A 19,521-nucleotide genomic window follows, 5' to 3' on the forward strand; every position below is an offset into this window, starting at 1 on the left:
CCACTGCATGAAGTGAACTGAATAAGAGATATTGTAGTGTGATGAACTTTTATGCAAGTTGTCATTAGTAGGAAACTAGTATGTGATTTTTAACAACTAATTTCATTGCCCTGTAGAACTTTAAAAAGTTTGTGTTAGCAAATAGAGGGAAAAACAAACCAGTCTTTGCCTTGTAGTTCTAAAGGAGAATTTTCTCTTGCCTTCTAGGTTTTGCCCTTGACATTGTGTTTGCTGTTGCTAATGGATTCTCCCCGTCTTATGAGTTCTTTGCAGTCTCCCGCTTCTTCGTGGGAGTAATGAACGGTGGGATGTCATTGGTGGCTTTTGTGCTGTTGAATGAATGTGTGGGCACAGCTTATTGGGCTTTGGCAGGTACGGTATCTAATTATCACATTTTTATTTAAATACTTGGTTTTGTGCAACAGATATCTATTTCGACTCAATACGCTCTTGAATATGCACTTCACATTGTTTTAAATTTAGCATGTACATCCATGTATATTATTTCATGCACCCATGATGTTAGCGCCCCCCCCCCCCGAATGTGCAGGCTTATTTTTTACTATGTGCTCACAGATTCTGGGAGTTATGGTAGCTCTAGCTTCCCACAGTTGGTTGGTACAGAGATCAAAGAAGAGATTGCACATCATAAGATGGATATGGTGTACCATCTAACTCTTGTATATAAAATAAGTCTGCGTTTTTATTCCTTGAGTGTATATGAATTATTCTTTAGTTGCAAAGTTCTGTGGGTTCTCTTGCAGGCAGCTGAGTACTGATTCTTATGCATTCACAATATCACCAGTAGCCTTTGTAGGATGGGGACATTATGTCTAATGTAGCTTGTATATCTGCACTGCCTCAGACTCTCAAATCTAGCTTGTAGGTAAGAAGCATTAAGACCGGTCGATGCGCCAGCTGTGCTATTTTGCAATGATAGTTCCCCCCACAAAAACTGAAGTTACTTAGTATTAGTTGGCCAGCGCTCATGAAGGCATTAACCAGTTGCTAAGGTGGCACAACTTCCCTTTGTTATTTGCCTTGCACTTAAGTTTACTGAGACGTTCAAGTAGGCTTCAGGACATGAACATGTTCCCTGAAATAGCTTCTGATAAGAGGACTGCAATTTTCTCCTCTGCCAAAATTTAAATGTAACAAAAATATTTCCGTCTTTTGTAACCTTGAGACTTGCCTGTCACAACATGTTCTCTTTGTGTCTGTTACTGAAGATTTAAACCAGCTTCCCCCCTCCCCCGTGGCATCCTCCAGATGTGCAGGGCTACAACTCTTGACGTCCATCACCAGCACTGCCAGGCTGGCTTGGGATCTGGAGAGTGATAGTCCAGTACATGTAAAGATTCCCAGGTTGGGGAAGGCTGATTATAACAGGGGCTACAGGTACTGCTTGTTAGTATGTAGTACAAGTCACCATGCTACAAAATGTTTCATGGATTAATCAGTGACTGTAGTGTCCCACACAACCGCACACTGCTGTCTTTCACTTCCCTGTGTGTATCTCCTCTTGCTGTGGTGTCTTGTATTGTGCACCTCTCCTTTTCTTCTCCTTTGTCCTCTGTCTGTTTTCCTGTTGTTTCCTTCTCCTCCTGCTTCATCCTGGTTGATTTGCTCATTTGCCTTTTGCTGCTTCTTCTCATTTCTTTGTTGGCTTTCAGTGTGTGCCCCCCCCCCCCGCTTTTAAGCTGACCCTGCTTCAGCTCCCTCCTGGTTCATCTCTTACCCCACCCCATCTCTCCTTCTGCCTCCTTCTCCCAGCACACTAAACCAGGAGCCTGCACAATGGCTTTTGAAAGCATGCCATGGGAATCCTGATCCCAATGGATTTTTATGGCAACATACCTGGATGAGTTGGGCACGCGCTTCATGCATGTGGGGATTTCTTCAGGGATTTATTTCTGTATTTCCCTGCAGTTTTTTTTCTTGTTGTTGTGCAAATATTTGGATTTGCCCAAGCATGCAGAGGCCTCTCTCTTGTGCGTGGATGAGACAATCTGCTGTTCATAGAGATTATTATGTTACCCAAAGTTGGCTAGCAGAGGGAATCAGGGCTCTGAGGGCTAGAAATGCCACATATTTAAACCTGAGTTGCAAAATAGTTTTAAGCATGGAAGGTCAACATCTGTTGAAAATAAAATCAGCAAAAGAAAAGAAATAATTCCATAACAAATAATCCAGTGTAGGATATTCTGTTAAAAAGGACTGTACAACAAGTCCTTTAGGATAAGTAATCATATAGCTGGTTTTCTGTGTGTCTGATAATCTTACATTTCTAGTAATTTGAGGATTTATCATAATCATTAAATAAATGGGTTTAGCCCGTCTTTCTCATTTTTTTTCTTCCCAGTTCTTGGTTTTTCTTGAGGAAAAACCCATATGACGGAAACATGCTGGAAGTCAGTTTGAGATGAAGTTATATTTCTGCCTTGTGGTTTTGAGCCTCTGTATATTTTATGACAAATTAGTCCTACTTTATAAGTAGCATCCCCTAATAATTTATGGCATAAATGGTAAATTTTGCACCAAAAAGGCCAGGTGGTGGTCTTGTTTATCGTTTCTTTTCCCAGTTAATTAATCTTGTTTGCTTCCATCCTTTACATTCCTTGCCTTTGCATCTTGTTCAGGTAGCCTCTGCCACCCGTCTGTTCTGTTGACATACCTATGCTGGCAGACCTCCCTAAATGGTCAGTAACAATTTTTCCCTTATCTACCTTATGTTAGGATCAATTGGTGGACTGTTCTTTGCTGTGGGAATTGCCCAGTATGCTTTGTTAGGATATCTCATTCGCTCCTGGAGAATGCTAGCAGTTGTGGTTAACCTGGAGGGAACACTAGTCTTTCTCCTGTCTCTGTAAGTTGCATACCTTTAAATTATTCCGATAATATTCATGAAAAGGTGTGAGAATCACGGAATTTCATTATTTCTCTTCTTGCGCCTTCTATTGAAAACTACTTTCTGTTCCCCTCTTCCCCCATTCCTAGTTTCTTTATGGTTGGTTGGTTATCACTTTAGCGTCTTCTCATAGGATTTCTTCTATGATTCTATCATATATCTTTTAAATTCTTCCATCTTAATAGACCTCACTTAAATCCTTTCTAATGTTATTCTTGATGTGAACTCTCAAGAGCTGGATACAAGATTCAAGAGATGACTGTATCAATACTGAACAAAAAGTGTATCTAAAAATATGCAAATGCTGGTCCTGGTGAACGAGCCTTTGGACATCCTTGGCCTTGTCCCTCACCACTATTACTTTCTTTGTTGTATCTTTTTTCTTCCTGAATGTGCCCTGGAAGTGTGGATGCTTTGCCAATATCCTACCGTTTTTAATACTTGTCTGTTTTGTGGCTCCTCCTTGCTTTGTCCTCACTTTTTTCTGCCAAGCTCTGATCATCCAAGTTAGTTGTCACTTTTGCCCATATTTCATAATATATACAGTGGTGCCTCGCAAGATGAGCGCCCCGTTTAATGACGAAATCGCATTACGACAAACTTTTAGCGCTCGCAAAAGCGATTGCTTTACGATGGTTTCAATGGGGGGATTTCGCTTAGCGATGATCGGTTCCCTGCTTTGGGAACCGATTCTCGCAAAACGACGATTTTTGGCCAGCTGATTGGCGATTTCAAAATGGCTGCCGGGTAAAAAAAAAAATGGTTCCCCGCTCTTTTCTGGGACAGATTCCTCTCTGCACGGGCAGCGAAAATGGCCGTGCTATGGAGGATCTTCGCTGGACCGTGAGTTTCAAGCCCATAGGAACGCATTAATCGGGTTTTAATGCGTTTCTATGGGCTTTTTTATTTCACATTACAATGTTTTTGTTCTACAGCGATTTCGCTGGAACGAATTAACGTCGTAATGCGAGGCACCACTGTAGTTTATGGGAACTCTGCAACTTTCTTTCATTGAATGAGCTATCTGACACCACTGCTGATAGGTAAGGAAGCGGCTACTTAAAGTTGGCATCTGCTAGCGTGAGGACAGATACAGGAATTTAAATGCATTTTACCCCTGCCTCTGTAGTGTAAGCTACTTTTTGTCCTCAAACTTGTGCCTCCCCACTTCCTTTTTTAAAAAATTATGCTTGTGCATACACTTGCATAAACCTTAATTCTACACCTTATTATATAAGAAAACCAACACATTCAAATGTTGGACTAGTTGCAAAATTCCACCAACTGATGGTGAGCAAGGATGTGTAAGTAGCTAGTATGTGTCTACCACAACTGGGTTTTTCCCATTGATAGCAGTACAAGGAGGTCAGCACTAAACGGAAAAGGAAGACAGAAAGTCTGGTGCTAAGTGTGGTATGGTTTAATAACTATTCACATGGAGCTGACACATTTGGGAGAATCTTTCTTCACAGTCTGGAACTGTAACAAAAATCAGATAGTAGCTCCTTCTATCTACCTGCACATGTGACTTTTCCAGCCCTTTGAGGGTGAAAAATAGTAAAAACCTGAAGGATATTTTTCTATAATTCAGAAAAAGTGTGCATGAGAGTGAGCTGCAAGGGCACATAAGGTGTCTCCATCCTTCTTAAATGTTACCTCTCCAGTCTTCACCAGTTCTGTAATCAAAGCATAAATTATGATCAAAAGGATCAGCGACATGGTACTAACTTCCAAAAAATTTCAAGGAGGTGTCCACTTTACTCTCTTACAACAGAAACAGGAGGGTAAAAGAAGAGGGATAACTTACTAACTTATTCAGAATTTTGATGTTTTTGTCATATTTTTGCATATAAAGTGAAAAAGTAAAGCATGCTGCTTATATACCACCCCATAGCTCTTGAAACACTCTCTGGGTGATATATTGTTTAATTATGCAGGCTTCGTATTGGTGTAGAAATATTAATTCACCAACCAGTTTGGCACGTGTTGTGTTAATTATATAGTCTAATTAATTATATATAATTATATAGTCCATGTTTTAATATGTTGGTGAACAGTGTCAGTATCCAATACTACTTTGTTTTTCTTTTTCTTTTTTTCACATTTTGTGTTACATTCACACATTCAGGATTTTCCCAGTATTTTATAATATGATATGCCGTTCACTTTCAGAATTATATTATATTTGCATTATAAAACCTATTTGTATTGTGTTAGATGTTATTGACAAGACAAATGTTAAATAGCAAAATGCCCCAGGTGGCATCCATGAACTGTCCTTTTATTTTAGATTCATTCCTGAATCACCTCGTTGGCTGTACTCCCAAGGACGGCTGGGTGAAGCAGAAGATGCTCTCTACCTCATTGCAAAGAGGAACCGCAAGCCAAAGTGCATTTTTTCACTTAAGCTTCCAGCTGAGCAGAGCTATAAAGATGGTGGTAGCTTCCTGGATTTGTTCCGATATAAGATCCTTCTGGGACGTACTCTCATCATGATGTTCATCTGGTACTTTCTCTCTCTGTGGATCTGATTTTGACAGTTCTTGTACTCTAAATACAAAACGGGGATACTTGTGTTATTGGTGGTCGTGGTGATGTTGTTCTTCTTTTATCAGGAGTTCCTTTTAAAGTAAACTTGAATTTTGATCAGTAAGATTTTACTATTTCTGCTCCCATTGGAGTCTCTATTAAAAAGCTTGATAATTCCTTTTGTTTAATCTAGGAATTGAACACAGCACACCGTTATATTTTTTTCAGAAAACACTCATTTTTAAACTAGTGTTTTTGTGGACACATGTCTAGGATCTGCAGGATCATGAATTATGACCATGCATTATGAGCGAATAAGTCTAGCGTAACACTGATATTTTCTGCAGTGTCTGTAACCTTGGTGGTATGGTTTCGTTGTTGCACACTATCCTTGAACTTGCATTCAGTAACATTTGTGGAGGAGGGAAATGTATTTTTTTCTTCTCCTTTTGGGTGTTAATGACTATTTTTGCACAAATCTTAATATCCCAGGTGGACACATAATAGTCCCATTGTTCATGCATTGTTTTCTCTAAGTAGCCAGTGATGCCACCGTTGAATCTAATTATTCAAAGAATTCTTGTGGTTGTTTTTCTAATAACACATGTAAAGTCCCCAGCCCCCATTTCACTCGTTGAGACATTTAGGGTTCCTGTTGGCTATGTATTATTTTTATTTTTATCGTGTTTTAATATTGCTGTTTTTATTGTTGTTAGCTACCTAGAGTGGCTTGGTTGCCAGATGGTGCAGGCTATAAATCTAATAAATAAATAAATTCTGTAAAGAATTGGATTAAGAGTCTTTTAAAATTACTAGAATAGGTAAATATATAGGACATGCAAATGATGAGTAGAAGCATCATGTATATCAAATGATTATATATAGCTAGATCTCTTTGGTTTTATGTGAATATTTTTACAACCTTGGGAATGAAATGTGACCATTGTCCAGTTCAAGGTATAATTTTTTTTGTCTTGTTTAATGGAAGAAGTAAGATTCTGGATGCCTGTAACTTTATGTCCAATATTTATGTGTAAATGGGGCATCAACTATGAAAGCTGCTGTGGCAATCTGATTAAATGTAGTGTGTGATTGCACATGCCTGTCACCTCATCAGATCTTCACACCAGCTTCCACAGTTGGAGTGTTACATGTATCTAAACGTTGAACAGGATACTGGCCTGAGCTTCAGTGCTCTGGACAGTATTGTTGGATAACACACTTGTCTGGAGAGCAGCTTTCCCCAGTGAAGTGGAGTAAACTGGGTTGTCATGTTCATTTTCAGATTTGCTGCTTTGTTTCTATTTAAACAAATTGTATGAACACTGTGCTGAATCACTGTGCCCGATACCACAAAAGACTCTGTGTGAAAATAGCTTGAAATAACTCTTCAGGACAGAATCCTGTGGAACACCAGAGAGAGAGAGAGAGAGTCCTTTGCCAGTGTAGGTCCAGTGCTTGTTGTCCAAGCAGAGAACAGCCATAACCATGTTGCATCGCATAGTAGATTGTGCTAGAGGAAGCTAAATCAGTGGAGATTTAGCAAGTCAGCTCTTCTCTAAATTCCACAGATTCAAATGGGTATCCTAGCTGCAACTTACTGTGTGTGCTACAGTATGTCACAACTAGAGTAGGCACATTTGAATCAATAAAACTTACAGAGGAGTTCATTCAATGGGCCTACTCCAGTGTAATTTACTACATTAAACAGCAGAGTTTTGGCCATTGTGGAGGAAATCTGGTTTAACTAATGGCTGTTCCACTTGTGCAAGGAAATAATAGATACCTCCTTAGGCAAGCTACTACAATAATACACTGTTGTCTCGATGGAATGACTGGGTGGCATCCTAGCCACAGATGACAGGTGTCACAATGTAGTTGTCCTTTTAGAAACACCCTGCAGTCATGTGGTGCAGAAGTAGCAGAGTTCCGTCATTTGGGGGCCATAACATCATTGCTTGCTTCGGAAGTTAGGGTTGTTCTAAAGGCAGGAAAGCAGATCAATCAATATTTCTTTTTTTACTTCTCTTCCTTTTATCCATTCCAGGTTTGTGTGCAGTTTGGTTTATTATGGACTTACTCTCAATGTAGGTGACATGAGTGGCAGTGTCTATGCAAACCTGGCTCTTTCTGGACTAATAGAGATTCCTGCATACCCCCTCTGTATTTACTTGATTAGTAAAAAATGGTGAGTGTTGGATGCGATAAAAACTCTTTAGATACCCTGCTTACTTTTTTAATAAGATTGTTGTTGGCTATTGCTGTAGATGCTACTGACCCCAAATCTGATCTTCTGCAATAGCTAATGTTAGCTAAAATCCTGATGTGTGCAAATTGCTGCTGATTAGCACAACATTGATGCCGATTTAAGGCAATTTTGGGGTGCATGTGGCTTGTAAATGATACAATAAAGTTGCGTGCACCCCTGAGTCATCAAACAAAGCCTTTGGCTGATGATGTAATCACCGTTGTGCACATGAAATAGAGCAACATGATTTCAGCCAATATGTATGTAATTTCTCCCTTAAATGAGTTTGCATTTCTTTATTTGACTATGATTGATATTGGTCTTGGTGGAGATGAGCAAAGGAAAAACTCAGCAATTTAGAAATTTACACACTCAATTTTGGATGCATAGATTAAACCTATTAATCAATATATAATGAAACATACTGCAAAGTAAGTAACTTGATACTTGTCTGACTCCAAAGGAGCAGTTGTGCTAGTCTGTTGCAGCAAATGCAACACAATTTTGTGGTGTTTTAAATACTAGGTCTGTTCAGATTTGAGTTTTTGGACTACAGCTCCCTGCTTCTTAGGGAATTCTGGGAGTGTTAGTTCACATACACAGATCTGCACAGCTCTGTTGAAGATTGTTGAGACTTTGTGTTTGTTATATACATATCATGCCCCATGACATTGTGTCACATCAAGAGCCATGTTGTATTGCATGACTTATTTATGCAAGCCCACCATTTTGTAGATTTAGCTGCCTGGAAAAAGTAATACATAATAGTTCAGAATAGGGATGTTCACCTTTTTGAACAACTATGTAGAGATGGACCAAATTGGGAGTAATCAGAAAGAGAAGCAAAGAACGCAGAAAGACGCTCACAGGGTGTCCTGCCTTGATTTCTTGTGTTGAATCTTGCATTTGTGGACTTAAATATTAAGATAAAAAGATATAATGTAATTACAAGCAGGGAAAGAGAAACTAAGGAGGACAGTGAGTTAGTGCCTGTGGAGAAGAAAAGTGTGTTCTTTAACTTAGAGAGGAACCTTCTTTGCCTTTCATGAGGCAACAGCGTTGATTAAATCATACAGACAATATACTGTTTAGAGTCGTGTTTCTGCAGTCGTCTATCCCCTTGTGCTCTGGCAGTCACAAAGCCAGGGTCTGCAACACCATTAATTTCGGGTCCAGAGAAGAAGAAAGAAAGGAATGGGTTGGGGAGAGAGGAGAGAAACTGTAACTGAGAGATTTCTCTCCTTTTTTTTTCAGCAGGAATACATGGTTAATATTGTTCCTAAATAAACTTACCGTGTTTCCCTGAAAATAAGACAGGGTCTTATATTACTTTTTGCTCCAAAAACACATTAGGGCTTATTTTCAGGGGATGTTTTATTTATTTTTTTCATGTACAAAAATCTACATTTATTCAAATATAGTCATGTCTTCTTCTGGTTGCTGCACAGTGGTGGAGGGCGGGGTTTCATTTAACTGGGGCTTATTTTGAGGGTAGGGCTTATATTACCAGCATCCTGAAAAATCATACTAGGACTTATTGTCAGGTTAGGCCTTATTTTCGGGGAAACGGGGGTACTTGCTGTACTGATGGATAGTGAACCAAGATGAGGTGCCATTCCAGGTGATGTGAAGGAAGAGCAAGTTGCATGCATTAACTTTTAAAGAAGGATTTTAAAAGGACTGTGCGTGCTGCCCTTTTAAAGAGCCTCACTTACTCCCTTCCCTGTGGCTGCCTTAGGAAGCTGCTGTGCTCACTGGTAAGGCCGGGGCTTTCTCCTGATAGCTAGAAACAAAGGAAAGAGAAAAATAGAAGACTGCTATTGCCCTGGCCCAGAAGCCCTTCAGTTCTGCCTCCACCTCAGGAGCCCCTACATTCTAGAGCCTGATGTAGCTGCAGTTTTTTCCTTGCCTGGTCCTGCTGTCTTTCTTTCCCCATTTGCAGGAAACAGGATTTCCCAAAGATCTGCAAACACACAAATACGAGCACAAACCCATACGAGGATTGGGTCAGAGTGCCTCTAGAGGAGCAAGGGCTAGGGTGGGCTCCAATCTGTGTGCTCTTATTCAGGCATAGACCAGATTATGGGACTAGTGTACATCCCTAGTTTTTGCATATGGTCTGTTATATAGTTTGCAAAAATACCTGCTATAGATTGAGTAATTAAATACATCCACCAATGGGTATTCTGTTGTATAAACCACTGGTTCTTAACCTTTGTTACTCAGATATTTTTGGACTGCAACTCCCAGAAGCCTTCACCATCAGCTCTGCTGGCTGGGGTTTCTGGGAGTTGCAGTTCAAAAACACCTGAGTAACAAAGGTTAAGAACCACTGGTATAAACCACCAACTATTCAATCACATATATACACACACTTCCAGTTGTCAAATAAAATGTTCTTATATCAATATTATTTAAAATTCACAGACAGCCCTACTTGCTCAGCTCAGGTGTCTTTATGTGCACTCATACACTAACTAAATATGCCTTTGAAGGCACAAGTGCAAATGTTCCCTCCTTGGCTCATCCAGACCATAGAACATTTTGCATTTGCTCTCCATGACTTATTCATCAGTTTCATTCATCCAGTAAAGCAGAGGTGAGGAAACGTCCAGATATTCGTGATCTCCAAAATCCATGGCAACATTAACCATGCAGACTGTGAGGCTTGCAAAATTACATGATTTTGTGTTTTTGTGTAATTTTTTTTCACTTGTGTTCCATCACACGGCAGTGCATCATATCGCATAGTAGACTATACTGTGTGGGATCAAGCAGTGAGACTCATTGTGTTACAGGACATGATATCATGTGAGGCATGACAGTGTATTGTAACATCATATCTTAATTACATGATGTGGAAAAAAATGACATGTATCATTTTGTATTCTATGGTTTTGCATATGTACAAATAGATATTAATAACTGCAAATGAAATATAAGAGATCCCATTGGCTCATTCATAATATTGTATTTGGTGATACGACAGTTTTTCCAGCTTCACTGTTCCAATTCAATGTATAGTAGGAATGAGATGTGACTTTATGCCTACTATACAGTCGAATTTTCTTGCTAAGTCTTCATCAACTCTGTGACTGCAAACACAGGATATTTTTTGTCATTCTAAAAACTTTTAAAATTTGTTTTTGATAGAGAATTTTTCACCCAATGTCAACAGCAGAATATATTAAAAATTCAGAACTTTCTTGTCCCTGACACTTTTCCAGGGTGGGTTTTACCTAAAAATACAGAGGTTTCAAGTCAATCTCAAACTTGGTTTAGGAAACCCCTTGCCCTGCAAATCATCTGAGCCTTGGAATCTAGATTAGTAAAAAGTTGCTGTAAGCCACAGATATTGTCATCATTTGGGTGGGGTTTTGTTGTCGTCATCTCTGTTTCCATTCATAAAGCAGGCAGGAGATACCATGCAAATAAAGAATACTTTGCTGCATTGAAGTCCTGGATACAAAAAGCAGCCTGTTAGCCTAATATTTACATGCTATTTTCAATATTTCCTTTCTTTCTGGTTTGTTAGGTTTGGCCGTAAAAGGACACTTGCTATGTTTTTGTCTCTAGGAGGACTGGCTTCCCTTATTGTCATGTTTCTTCCAGAAAAACAAGGTAGATGTTTTCTACTTTGAATTGTAGGGGATTCTGTATTGCACAAACATTGTACAGCTGAGGCTTTGCAACAACTGAAAGAGGCATAGCCTTCAGCTACCTACCTACAGGGGTTTCCTGTGGCCGTTGGATCTTGAAGCAAAAGAAATATTTCTGTGAATCTGGTGTGTTTTGGAGAGTTTTGAAAAATGAAACTAATCCTCAGTCCTGTATCTCTTAAGAGTTCTTATAGTTCCTCTTTCCTAATCCAAGGTAGATGATTTCATAACTGGATCTACTATTTCAATCCTGCCTCAGCGGAAACACAGAAAACCTATTTTTCTTTTTCAGCTGCAGATTAGCGAGCAGTTAATCGTGCTTAATACACATGGACTTAATTGACACTTAATTGTCCCTACTTGTCTTCTTTATTAAATTTTAAACTCCAGCTCATATTAACAGAAAATGGTGTAATTCATTTGTGTTGCAGATGGAGATTGAAAACGTTCAGTTCGTCTTTTGTCTCGGTTCCCTCCTTCACTCTCTTTTTAAAGGGGTGGTGCAAGATGTTGCCCTGCCTGAGGCAGAAGGGCATGCCCTACCTCAGCATTCCAGCTGCCACTTCTCTTTCTATGCCTTGGTCTGTGGGGGTCCTTCCTCCTCAGAAAGATGCTGTGGAGGAAATGGCCAAGGAGCTCATCTGTATTGCTGTGTTGCTCAAATACCTAGTCTTCTTAGCCATCTTATCCCTAATGCCTCAGTCACAAGCTCATTAGAATGATGCCCTGGAACAAGGAGAGTGGTTACTATGGCTTTCCAGAGCACCCAGTGGTGCCATTGTCTGAGTTTTTGGCCAGCTTCTCTAGAAAGCAGGATGCGTCACTTTTCTTCCTGTGGCGTCTGTCACAGCAATAGAGTGGACAGTGGTACTTTCTGGAGTAGCTGCCTTCCTGACAGACGCCTTACTTGAGGGGTCATTAGAATGAGCCACTGGGTTGTTAAGTGCTCTGGAAAACCCATCCGGTTTGAGGCTTAAAAACAACAAAGAAATTAGCAACCCTCTCAGAGAAGAGAAAAAGATAAAAAGAAAAAGAATCTTTGTATGTGTGTGTGAGAGAGAGAGAGAGAGAGAGAAAGAGAGAGAGAGATTCAGTGCTTTTCACTATTAGAAGTGATTTCACTGCCTTGTGGGAGCCTTGGTTGGCACTACTTATTGTAGAATATATCTAACAATGTTTCTTTAAGTTATTTATTAAGCCAAACCTTCTTTTAAAAGGTTCCATATTTTACAGAAAATGTGAATGTCTCCAGTTTGACTTGGACACTACTGCACACCTGTACCTAAGCTGTACTAAGACTTTCATGTGCACCATTTTGTCTGTTTCTGGTTTCTATAATTGTCCTTATTCCTGCAAGCAACTTACAAAGTAATGGAAAACAAGTAGCATTTTGTTCCTCCCACTTGACTCTTTTCCTGGAAGCTTAAGGTGAATGCAAATATTTCACCTCTGGCTGGTACAATTTTAAGAGCGAGTTGGGACTATTTGCAGTGTCAGGCTCCATGCTGTTGATGCCACAGATAATAAAGATTTCTCCATCTGCATTGAAGAATGGTTAGAAGCTTTCATGTTTTGTGAGCACCAAAACCACTTTACTGTTCTGTGCAATTATGGTTTGAGCAAACCATGTGTTCAACCCATAATGTACCAGCAAACCAGGATCCCAAGCTAGATAATTTGTCTGAGTTACACCGCTTTAGTCGTGCCGCTCAGAAAAAAAAGTGAGTGTGATAAACCACCCATTCTCAGTGGGGGCTATATGGCCCCTTGGGAGGCCTTGGCACATTTGAGTGGGGAGGCAAACGGGAAATAATTCTTCACACACCACTTTATAAGGTTTGTTTTGCGATTTATACAGTCCTAGGTAAAGATAAAGGTTCCCCTTGACAATTTTTTGTCCAGTCGTGTTCCACTCTGGGGGGCGGCGCTCATCCCGCTCTTCAAGCCATAGAGCCAGCGTTTTGTCCGAAGACAATCTTTCCGTGGTCACATGGCCAGTGCGACTTAGACACGGAACAGTTACCTTCCCACCGAGGTGGTCCCTATTTATCTACTTGCATTTGCATGCTTTCGAACCGCTAGGTTGGCGGGAGCTGGGACAAAGCGATGGGAATTCACTCCCTTGCGTGGATTCAATCTTACGACTGCTGGTCTTCTGACCCTGCAGCACAGGCTTCTACAGTTTAGCCCGCAGCACCACCACATCCCACTATACAGTCCTAATAAGGCCTTTATTTCTTTCATATTGTCTTTATAGTTGTGGCCAAAAAAAGGTTGAGAATGGGTGCTATGAAATATATTTCAGTCAGGTTGTCTATTCTAAATGCTTTAAACGTGCTTGTTCCTTTTGCTAATGGCAAACACGAAGGTGAGCCTTTCTTCAGCTCTGATGTTGAGGCCCTGTGTTCTTCCTTCCAACATGGAAGGAGGAAGCAGGCTTTTTGCATCTCCTCCTCCTTTGGCTGAGATACAGAAACAGGTTGGTCTTCCTCTTGCCCTGTTGTTCTTTCTGGGAGATAGGCAGGTAATGCAGGGACCAAATTGAAGCCAGAATGTTGTCTTTTCTTGCTACAGAGCGCTAACAGCTATGCTTTTTGCGCATCCCTCCTAACAGATGCAGGAGTGCTTGCAGTTGTGAACAGTCGTTCATTGTCTTTACTTGGAAAACTGACTATCAGTTCAGCCTTCAACATTGTTTATATCTACACCTCAGAACTTTATCCTACCGTGATAAGGTAAGATGTGCTCCATTTCTTGTCATGACTTCTGTTATCTGTGTAACCACCTCTTCCTCTTTTGGGGAGGCATCACTCATTTAAAATGCACAAGGCCTCCTTTTTAGGGTCTCTATAAAGGCTGGGTTCACAAGGTTGTCTTGAAGCAGTTTCAGAAGCAGGCTTCTTAGTGTGCCCATGTGCAAACCATCCTAGGAACGGAGGTGTAGAAGTGAACTAAGGAGATGAACAGTAATGGATAAAATAAACATGCAAAAGGGAAGAGTTCCATGGATGTCACTTGGACTTCATTTGGCCGTATATCAGAGCACGCAGCAACAAACTGAGATACCGGTTGGGAGGCCTGGGATGGGAGAGTATAGATCAGGGAGGCAAATGCTGTAATTACTCTAGGCCTAAAGCCATTTCTTTGGCCTCATCCATGGTAAGCCAGCTTTAGTCTCCCTAGATGCACTTCCTGTCCGTGAAGAGCTGGCTGGCTGGTGGAAATTAGGTTTCTGCTTTTCCTGTAATACAAATGTGAAATGTGGAAATCTTAGTTAAAAATGCCACTCATGTAGGGAAGATGTAGTGCTTGAAATCAAGCATGGGCAACATACAGCCTACAGGGCATAAGCACTGGCTGCCTACCACAGGGGCTCTGTGCTTCCCCTGCAAGGTTGATTATCCTAATCCTCATCTCCCAGCGTTATCAAATGCCTAACACCCCACCCAACAACTGTTTGGCAAACTAGCAGGAGCCGAGTAATGCTAGAAAAAAGAGCATGTGAGGAGAGCCATCTTCAGGCACCACCTGTCCCTTGTGGGTTAGACCTTGTTGAGAGGAGGGTAAGCTTGAACCATATCCTTCCGCTTCCCAGCAATCTGGATCAAAGTTAATGGGGGCGAGGGAAGGTTATGTTATATAGTACAGTATTCTTCAGAGCGCTGCAGCTATCTGGTGGCATTGCTCCTATTTCTTGGGTCCTCCAACCATTGCAGCTGATTGGCCTCATGTTCTACTGTTTCTTCTGTCCAGCCTCTCTGTCACTGTATAGCTGACAGGTGGTGTCTCTTCCCACCCCACCCCTTAACTTTGATTCAGAAATCAAAATAACAGTGGCTGACCTGCTGATAAAATCAAGAAGAAGGCAAGTCTGTCGAGCAAGATAGTATTGCAGAGATAGAGAGACAGGGACAGAGGCCCAAGTGATTGGCAGCTTATAAGCATTTCCAGTAGTCTCCAGACACGTTCTGAATGAAGAACTACAGTTTGAAGCCATGTTATCCGGTGGGAAATGGTTCACATAAAGACCACTGTTTTGTCTTGCTTTCTCACAGGAATGTTGGAATGGGAGTCTGCTCTATGTTCTCCCGGGTTGGAGGGATCATTGCTCCTTTCGTCCCATCTCTGGTTGGTTGGTTTGTTTCACCGTTCCTTGACTTCAGATGTAGTGTGTCCAAATATAATTTGTACATTGTGTACTGAGGTGTGGGGTTTTTTTGCAAGCCAAAAATTGTTGCTAGGATATTTTTTGAGAGGTTTTTGTAGACACAGTGTTTTACTTCACAGAATTGGGGGGGGGGGGGGAAGGGGGAGGAATTGGTTGTGACCTTGTAGCAAGGAGTAGTCTAAAGAATTGCCAGCTGTGGCAGCTTGCTCTACATTCACCACTCTAGATCCTGATGCTGTATATCGAATTTTGACGATACGGTAGGACCCCCTTATCCACAGGGGATTGGTTCCAAGACACACACCCCGGCCATAGATGGTGAAAAACGCAGTTTATAGCAAACACCGTATGTTGGACCCGCCGTACCTATAATTTTTATCTCAGTGGGGTCTTCTCTCCTTTACTAACCTGCTGAAGACTGAAGGCAACTGTTCTCTCTCGCTCTCACTCACTCACACAAACAATCTCAATGGCACTGGGGCATTTCTTCTTCAAAGACAATTAAGAGTCCAATTCCTTGTTTGCTTGGGAGTCTTGAGGAAAGAGTGGGATGGAAGGCAGGAAAGGGCAAGAGCTGGAAAATATCTCCCAGGAGGCAGTTTGGCTTAAGGTTTGCTTCCCCCCCCCCAAACGGCCTCGCCACCCAATCCAGCTCTGAGTTTTACAGTGATGCTGCTCTGAAAGGAAGCTGCCTCGCCTATAGACCGTAGTGTCTGGTTTGCTCTAGTGGCCAGTTTTGTTAACTACATTTGGTTGTCCATATATCTAGGCATTTTCATAGAAAACTTTTAATATTTTAAGGTCATGTTTAACTGAATCAGCAGATACGTGGGTCCTACTGTATAAGATAGCTGAAAATGAGTTGAGTGTGCAATAACATTTAGTAATTTTCATGTTAAACCCAGTTTGTGCTTCAGCTATTTTTCTTTGTTTGAGGTATCTGTATTTTTATTTTATTATTTTATTTTTAGAAATATTTCCAGTGGTATCTGCCATATATTGTGTTTGGAGTGGCAAGTTTATTATCTGGTCTTCTGAGTCTACTACTGCCAGAAACCCTAAATAGCCCTTTGCTGGAGACAATAGCTGACCTGCAAGTCTGTTCATACCGGAAACTGGGAGATGAAGCAATCTCATTGCAAGCACTAGAAGAATCACATGTATGTGCATTTTCTAATCTAAAGATAGTGAGGTTTTCCCTCAGGTTCTCAGATTTGCACAGGGACCTCTTTTCTTTTTTAATTTGGAAGCATAGCAGTAACCATCCATTCCTGCCTGTTCTTTTAGAGGAAAAGAATGTCGGGTTGGGGGAAAATACCAGTAGTTCTTCATCACCAGTTTGAAGACACAATTGGTCATAGGAAGGAGGGCCATGTTCCCAGGGTTATATAATGTTTGGTCCCAGCAGAGTTTTGGCAGCTCATTTGTGTCTCAGCAGAACAACCCACTCTGCTTCTGAAGAGGTTGTGTAGCAGAGGTTGTGTAGCAGAGATGCTCAGCGCTGTCTACACCCACACTCTTACCTTAGCAACCAAGGACTTGGAAGTTGTGCTCAGATCTCCATGCGAGGGACAGACAGCTGGAAATGAGCAGCAACAAAGGTTAGCTGCCACCCTACTGAAGGTCATAGCTGTAGAGGTGGTGGTGGTGATAAGCTGCTAGCACTAGATAACTTTAGTGCTTCGTTTCCTAAGCTTAGATGAAAATAGTAAAGTTCAAGAGGACAGAAGAGAGGATTCAAGACGGACAGGAATTGTCTTGTGTGAAATCTAGCCCCTTGCCTGCTCTGTTTTGCACATTCTGAACGTTGTTCATTTCTTAACCTTGTACAAAAGGAGGTTAACCAAAACATGCCACAAAATGTGTGTTCTAAATACAACTGAAACCACAAGTAAAAACTTAGTATAAACTGGCCAGATTGTTTAGTTTCTTGTGCCAATACTAACAGTATTTTGTAGCTCCATAGAATTTTAAAAGCACCAGGTATACATTTCTATAAACATTTCCACAGCCTTGTAAATTGGATATTAATGTTATCTATCTATTGCAAATGGAAGGCTGAGCTGCAATACAGTGCCTTGCTGTGTAGAGTTGTTATAATAACCAGCTGGAATACATTTAATTCCCCTTTGTTGCACAGTGGAACTCAGGAGTTAGAATTAAAGAGAAAATTCCCAAACGCCCCCCTCCCAATGCTTTAAAGCAGTTCAAAAAAATATCACTCCGCCACTGCTTTATAGTAAAAAGGGAAAATGAATTTACTGCTATTTGTAGATGTTACAGAAGAAAACATTCAGAGATGTTAGGAGGAGGAATGACGAAAAATCAAAAAGGCGTAAAAACACAATTGGGCCCTTTCAACCCTCCTGGCTGAGGGGGGAAATGGTGGACATGGTACAAAGACGCTCAAGAGCATCCGTGCCCTGAGACGTCCCAGTTGGAAGGGAGAGAACAACTCTCTAAACAAAGGCCAATAAACCTGCAGAAGCAGGGGAGGGGGTCATCTTTGCCCGCCAATAGAAAAGGTCAGTTAATTGATCAGAAAAAAGGGGGGCATGCAAGCTATTTAGCATGTTAGTTTGCTAAGGACTTCCTTCCTCTCCAGTCATCATGCATTCATTTGCATGCTGCATTCTAAACCAGTGGTTCTTAACCTTGGGTAACCCAGGTGTTCTTGGACTGCAAGTCCCAGAAGCCCCAGCCAGCATAGCTGGTGGTGAAGGCTTCTGGGAATTGCAGTCCAAGAACACCTGGATTACCCAAGGTTAAGAACCACTGTTCTAAACATTCCCAATATGCTGAAGGCTACACTTACCTTCTGCTATCCATCCATAAATCTGTGAAAAGTTTAGCAGTGCTCAGATTAACTGTATTAATAATTTTTATCCAAAGCTTTGGGAAGGATATATCTCTCATCAGAATCTTACATGCCTTTCAGACTGGTCAAGATTCTACAGGGAGTGGAAGCGAAGATGAAGAATTTTACGATGCTGATGAAGAGACTCAAATGATCAAGTGATAGATAAAAAACACTTTTGTTAAACGTTACATGATCTTTGAATGATCCAGTCAACCTTACCTGTACAAACGCAAAGAACAGGAACAACTCGACAGAAACACAGTGTTGTGTCTATGTTTAAGAGAAAAGCAGGACTTGTGTCAGAACTGTTGCAACAGGACAAAAAGTCCATTAAGGGATGACTGCTGGCAGAAGACTGCTCCTAATTCTGGGGCAAGTAAACACTTAGTGTATCCGATGTCCACATCCCTCTAGTTGTGTTACAATTTTTTCCCTTCAGATTTAGTTTGTATTTGTTACTTGTGAGAGGCCTATTTTTAATTTTTTTTAAAATTTTATTTTGTTCTGGTGAAACTTGAGAGGCATTATTACTTCTTTGACAGAAACGTGTTGTGCAATACTGCAAATATGATATTTGTGACATGAATGCAATTCCTGTGGATTTTGCATTGTGTGAAATTTTAATCTTGGGGTGACACAGAAGCAGTGAATGAGGCACTCCTTTTAAATGAAGTAACAATGTAGAGAGTAAAAACGGAGGCGACAGATACATTTGACTTCTAGGATCACTGACTCCCAAGTAATGGTGCATCCATAACTTGAATTTTAAACTTCTTGTGTTGCAGTAGTATTTTGGACAAGAGCCCAGTTTCTTTTGAATTACTGTGTTCCCGCTTTAAGATACTGCTGCTGTGTATTTTTATTTCGAACGTGATAGCTTTATTACAAAGGAATAATATATTTTGTTATGGACTACCTTTGCCTTACGAAAACAGGTACTAACAGGAATGTCTCTTTGTTCCATCAAACAGACAATATCACAAGTGTAGCTAATTTGGGTTCCTGTTACGTTTGTGTTTGCTTGCCTCTGTGGTATTGAAAGACCAACAGTCTCATTGTTCTCAAACTCTTCCTTCTCTGCAAAAAAATCTGTGAGTGCAGAAGTGTGAGAAGATCTTCTTCTCTCTGCTTATAACGGAAGAATGTGAG

The 19,521-nt window shown here is 40.8% G+C and overlaps 1 protein-coding gene across 2 annotated transcripts in view; it reads left to right on the forward strand.

The window, feature by feature from the left end:
• The window catches only part of SLC22A15 (solute carrier family 22 member 15), a 28,976-nt gene extending 9,689 nt beyond the window's left edge, over window positions 1–19,287 (forward strand). For both annotated transcript variants that reach the window (XM_072991686.2, XM_020789551.3), the window contains exons 4-12: window positions 208–372; window positions 2,737–2,866; window positions 5,199–5,414; window positions 7,485–7,625; window positions 11,221–11,306; window positions 13,959–14,079; window positions 15,400–15,472; window positions 16,484–16,672; window positions 18,451–19,287. In XM_072991686.2, the coding sequence (XP_072847787.2) occupies window positions 208–372; window positions 2,737–2,866; window positions 5,199–5,414; window positions 7,485–7,625; window positions 11,221–11,306; window positions 13,959–14,079; window positions 15,400–15,472; window positions 16,484–16,672; window positions 18,451–18,531 (1,202 nt within the window). In that variant the 3' untranslated portion in view covers window positions 18,532–19,287. The remainder of the gene's footprint in view (window positions 1–207; window positions 373–2,736; window positions 2,867–5,198; window positions 5,415–7,484; window positions 7,626–11,220; window positions 11,307–13,958; window positions 14,080–15,399; window positions 15,473–16,483; window positions 16,673–18,450) is intronic.
• Window positions 19,288–19,521: the final 234 nt, after the last annotated feature.

This window comes from Pogona vitticeps, chromosome 2 (assembly GCF_051106095.1).
Source record: "Pogona vitticeps strain Pit_001003342236 chromosome 2, PviZW2.1, whole genome shotgun sequence".
Classification (NCBI taxonomy): Eukaryota; Metazoa; Chordata; class Lepidosauria; order Squamata; family Agamidae; genus Pogona; species Pogona vitticeps.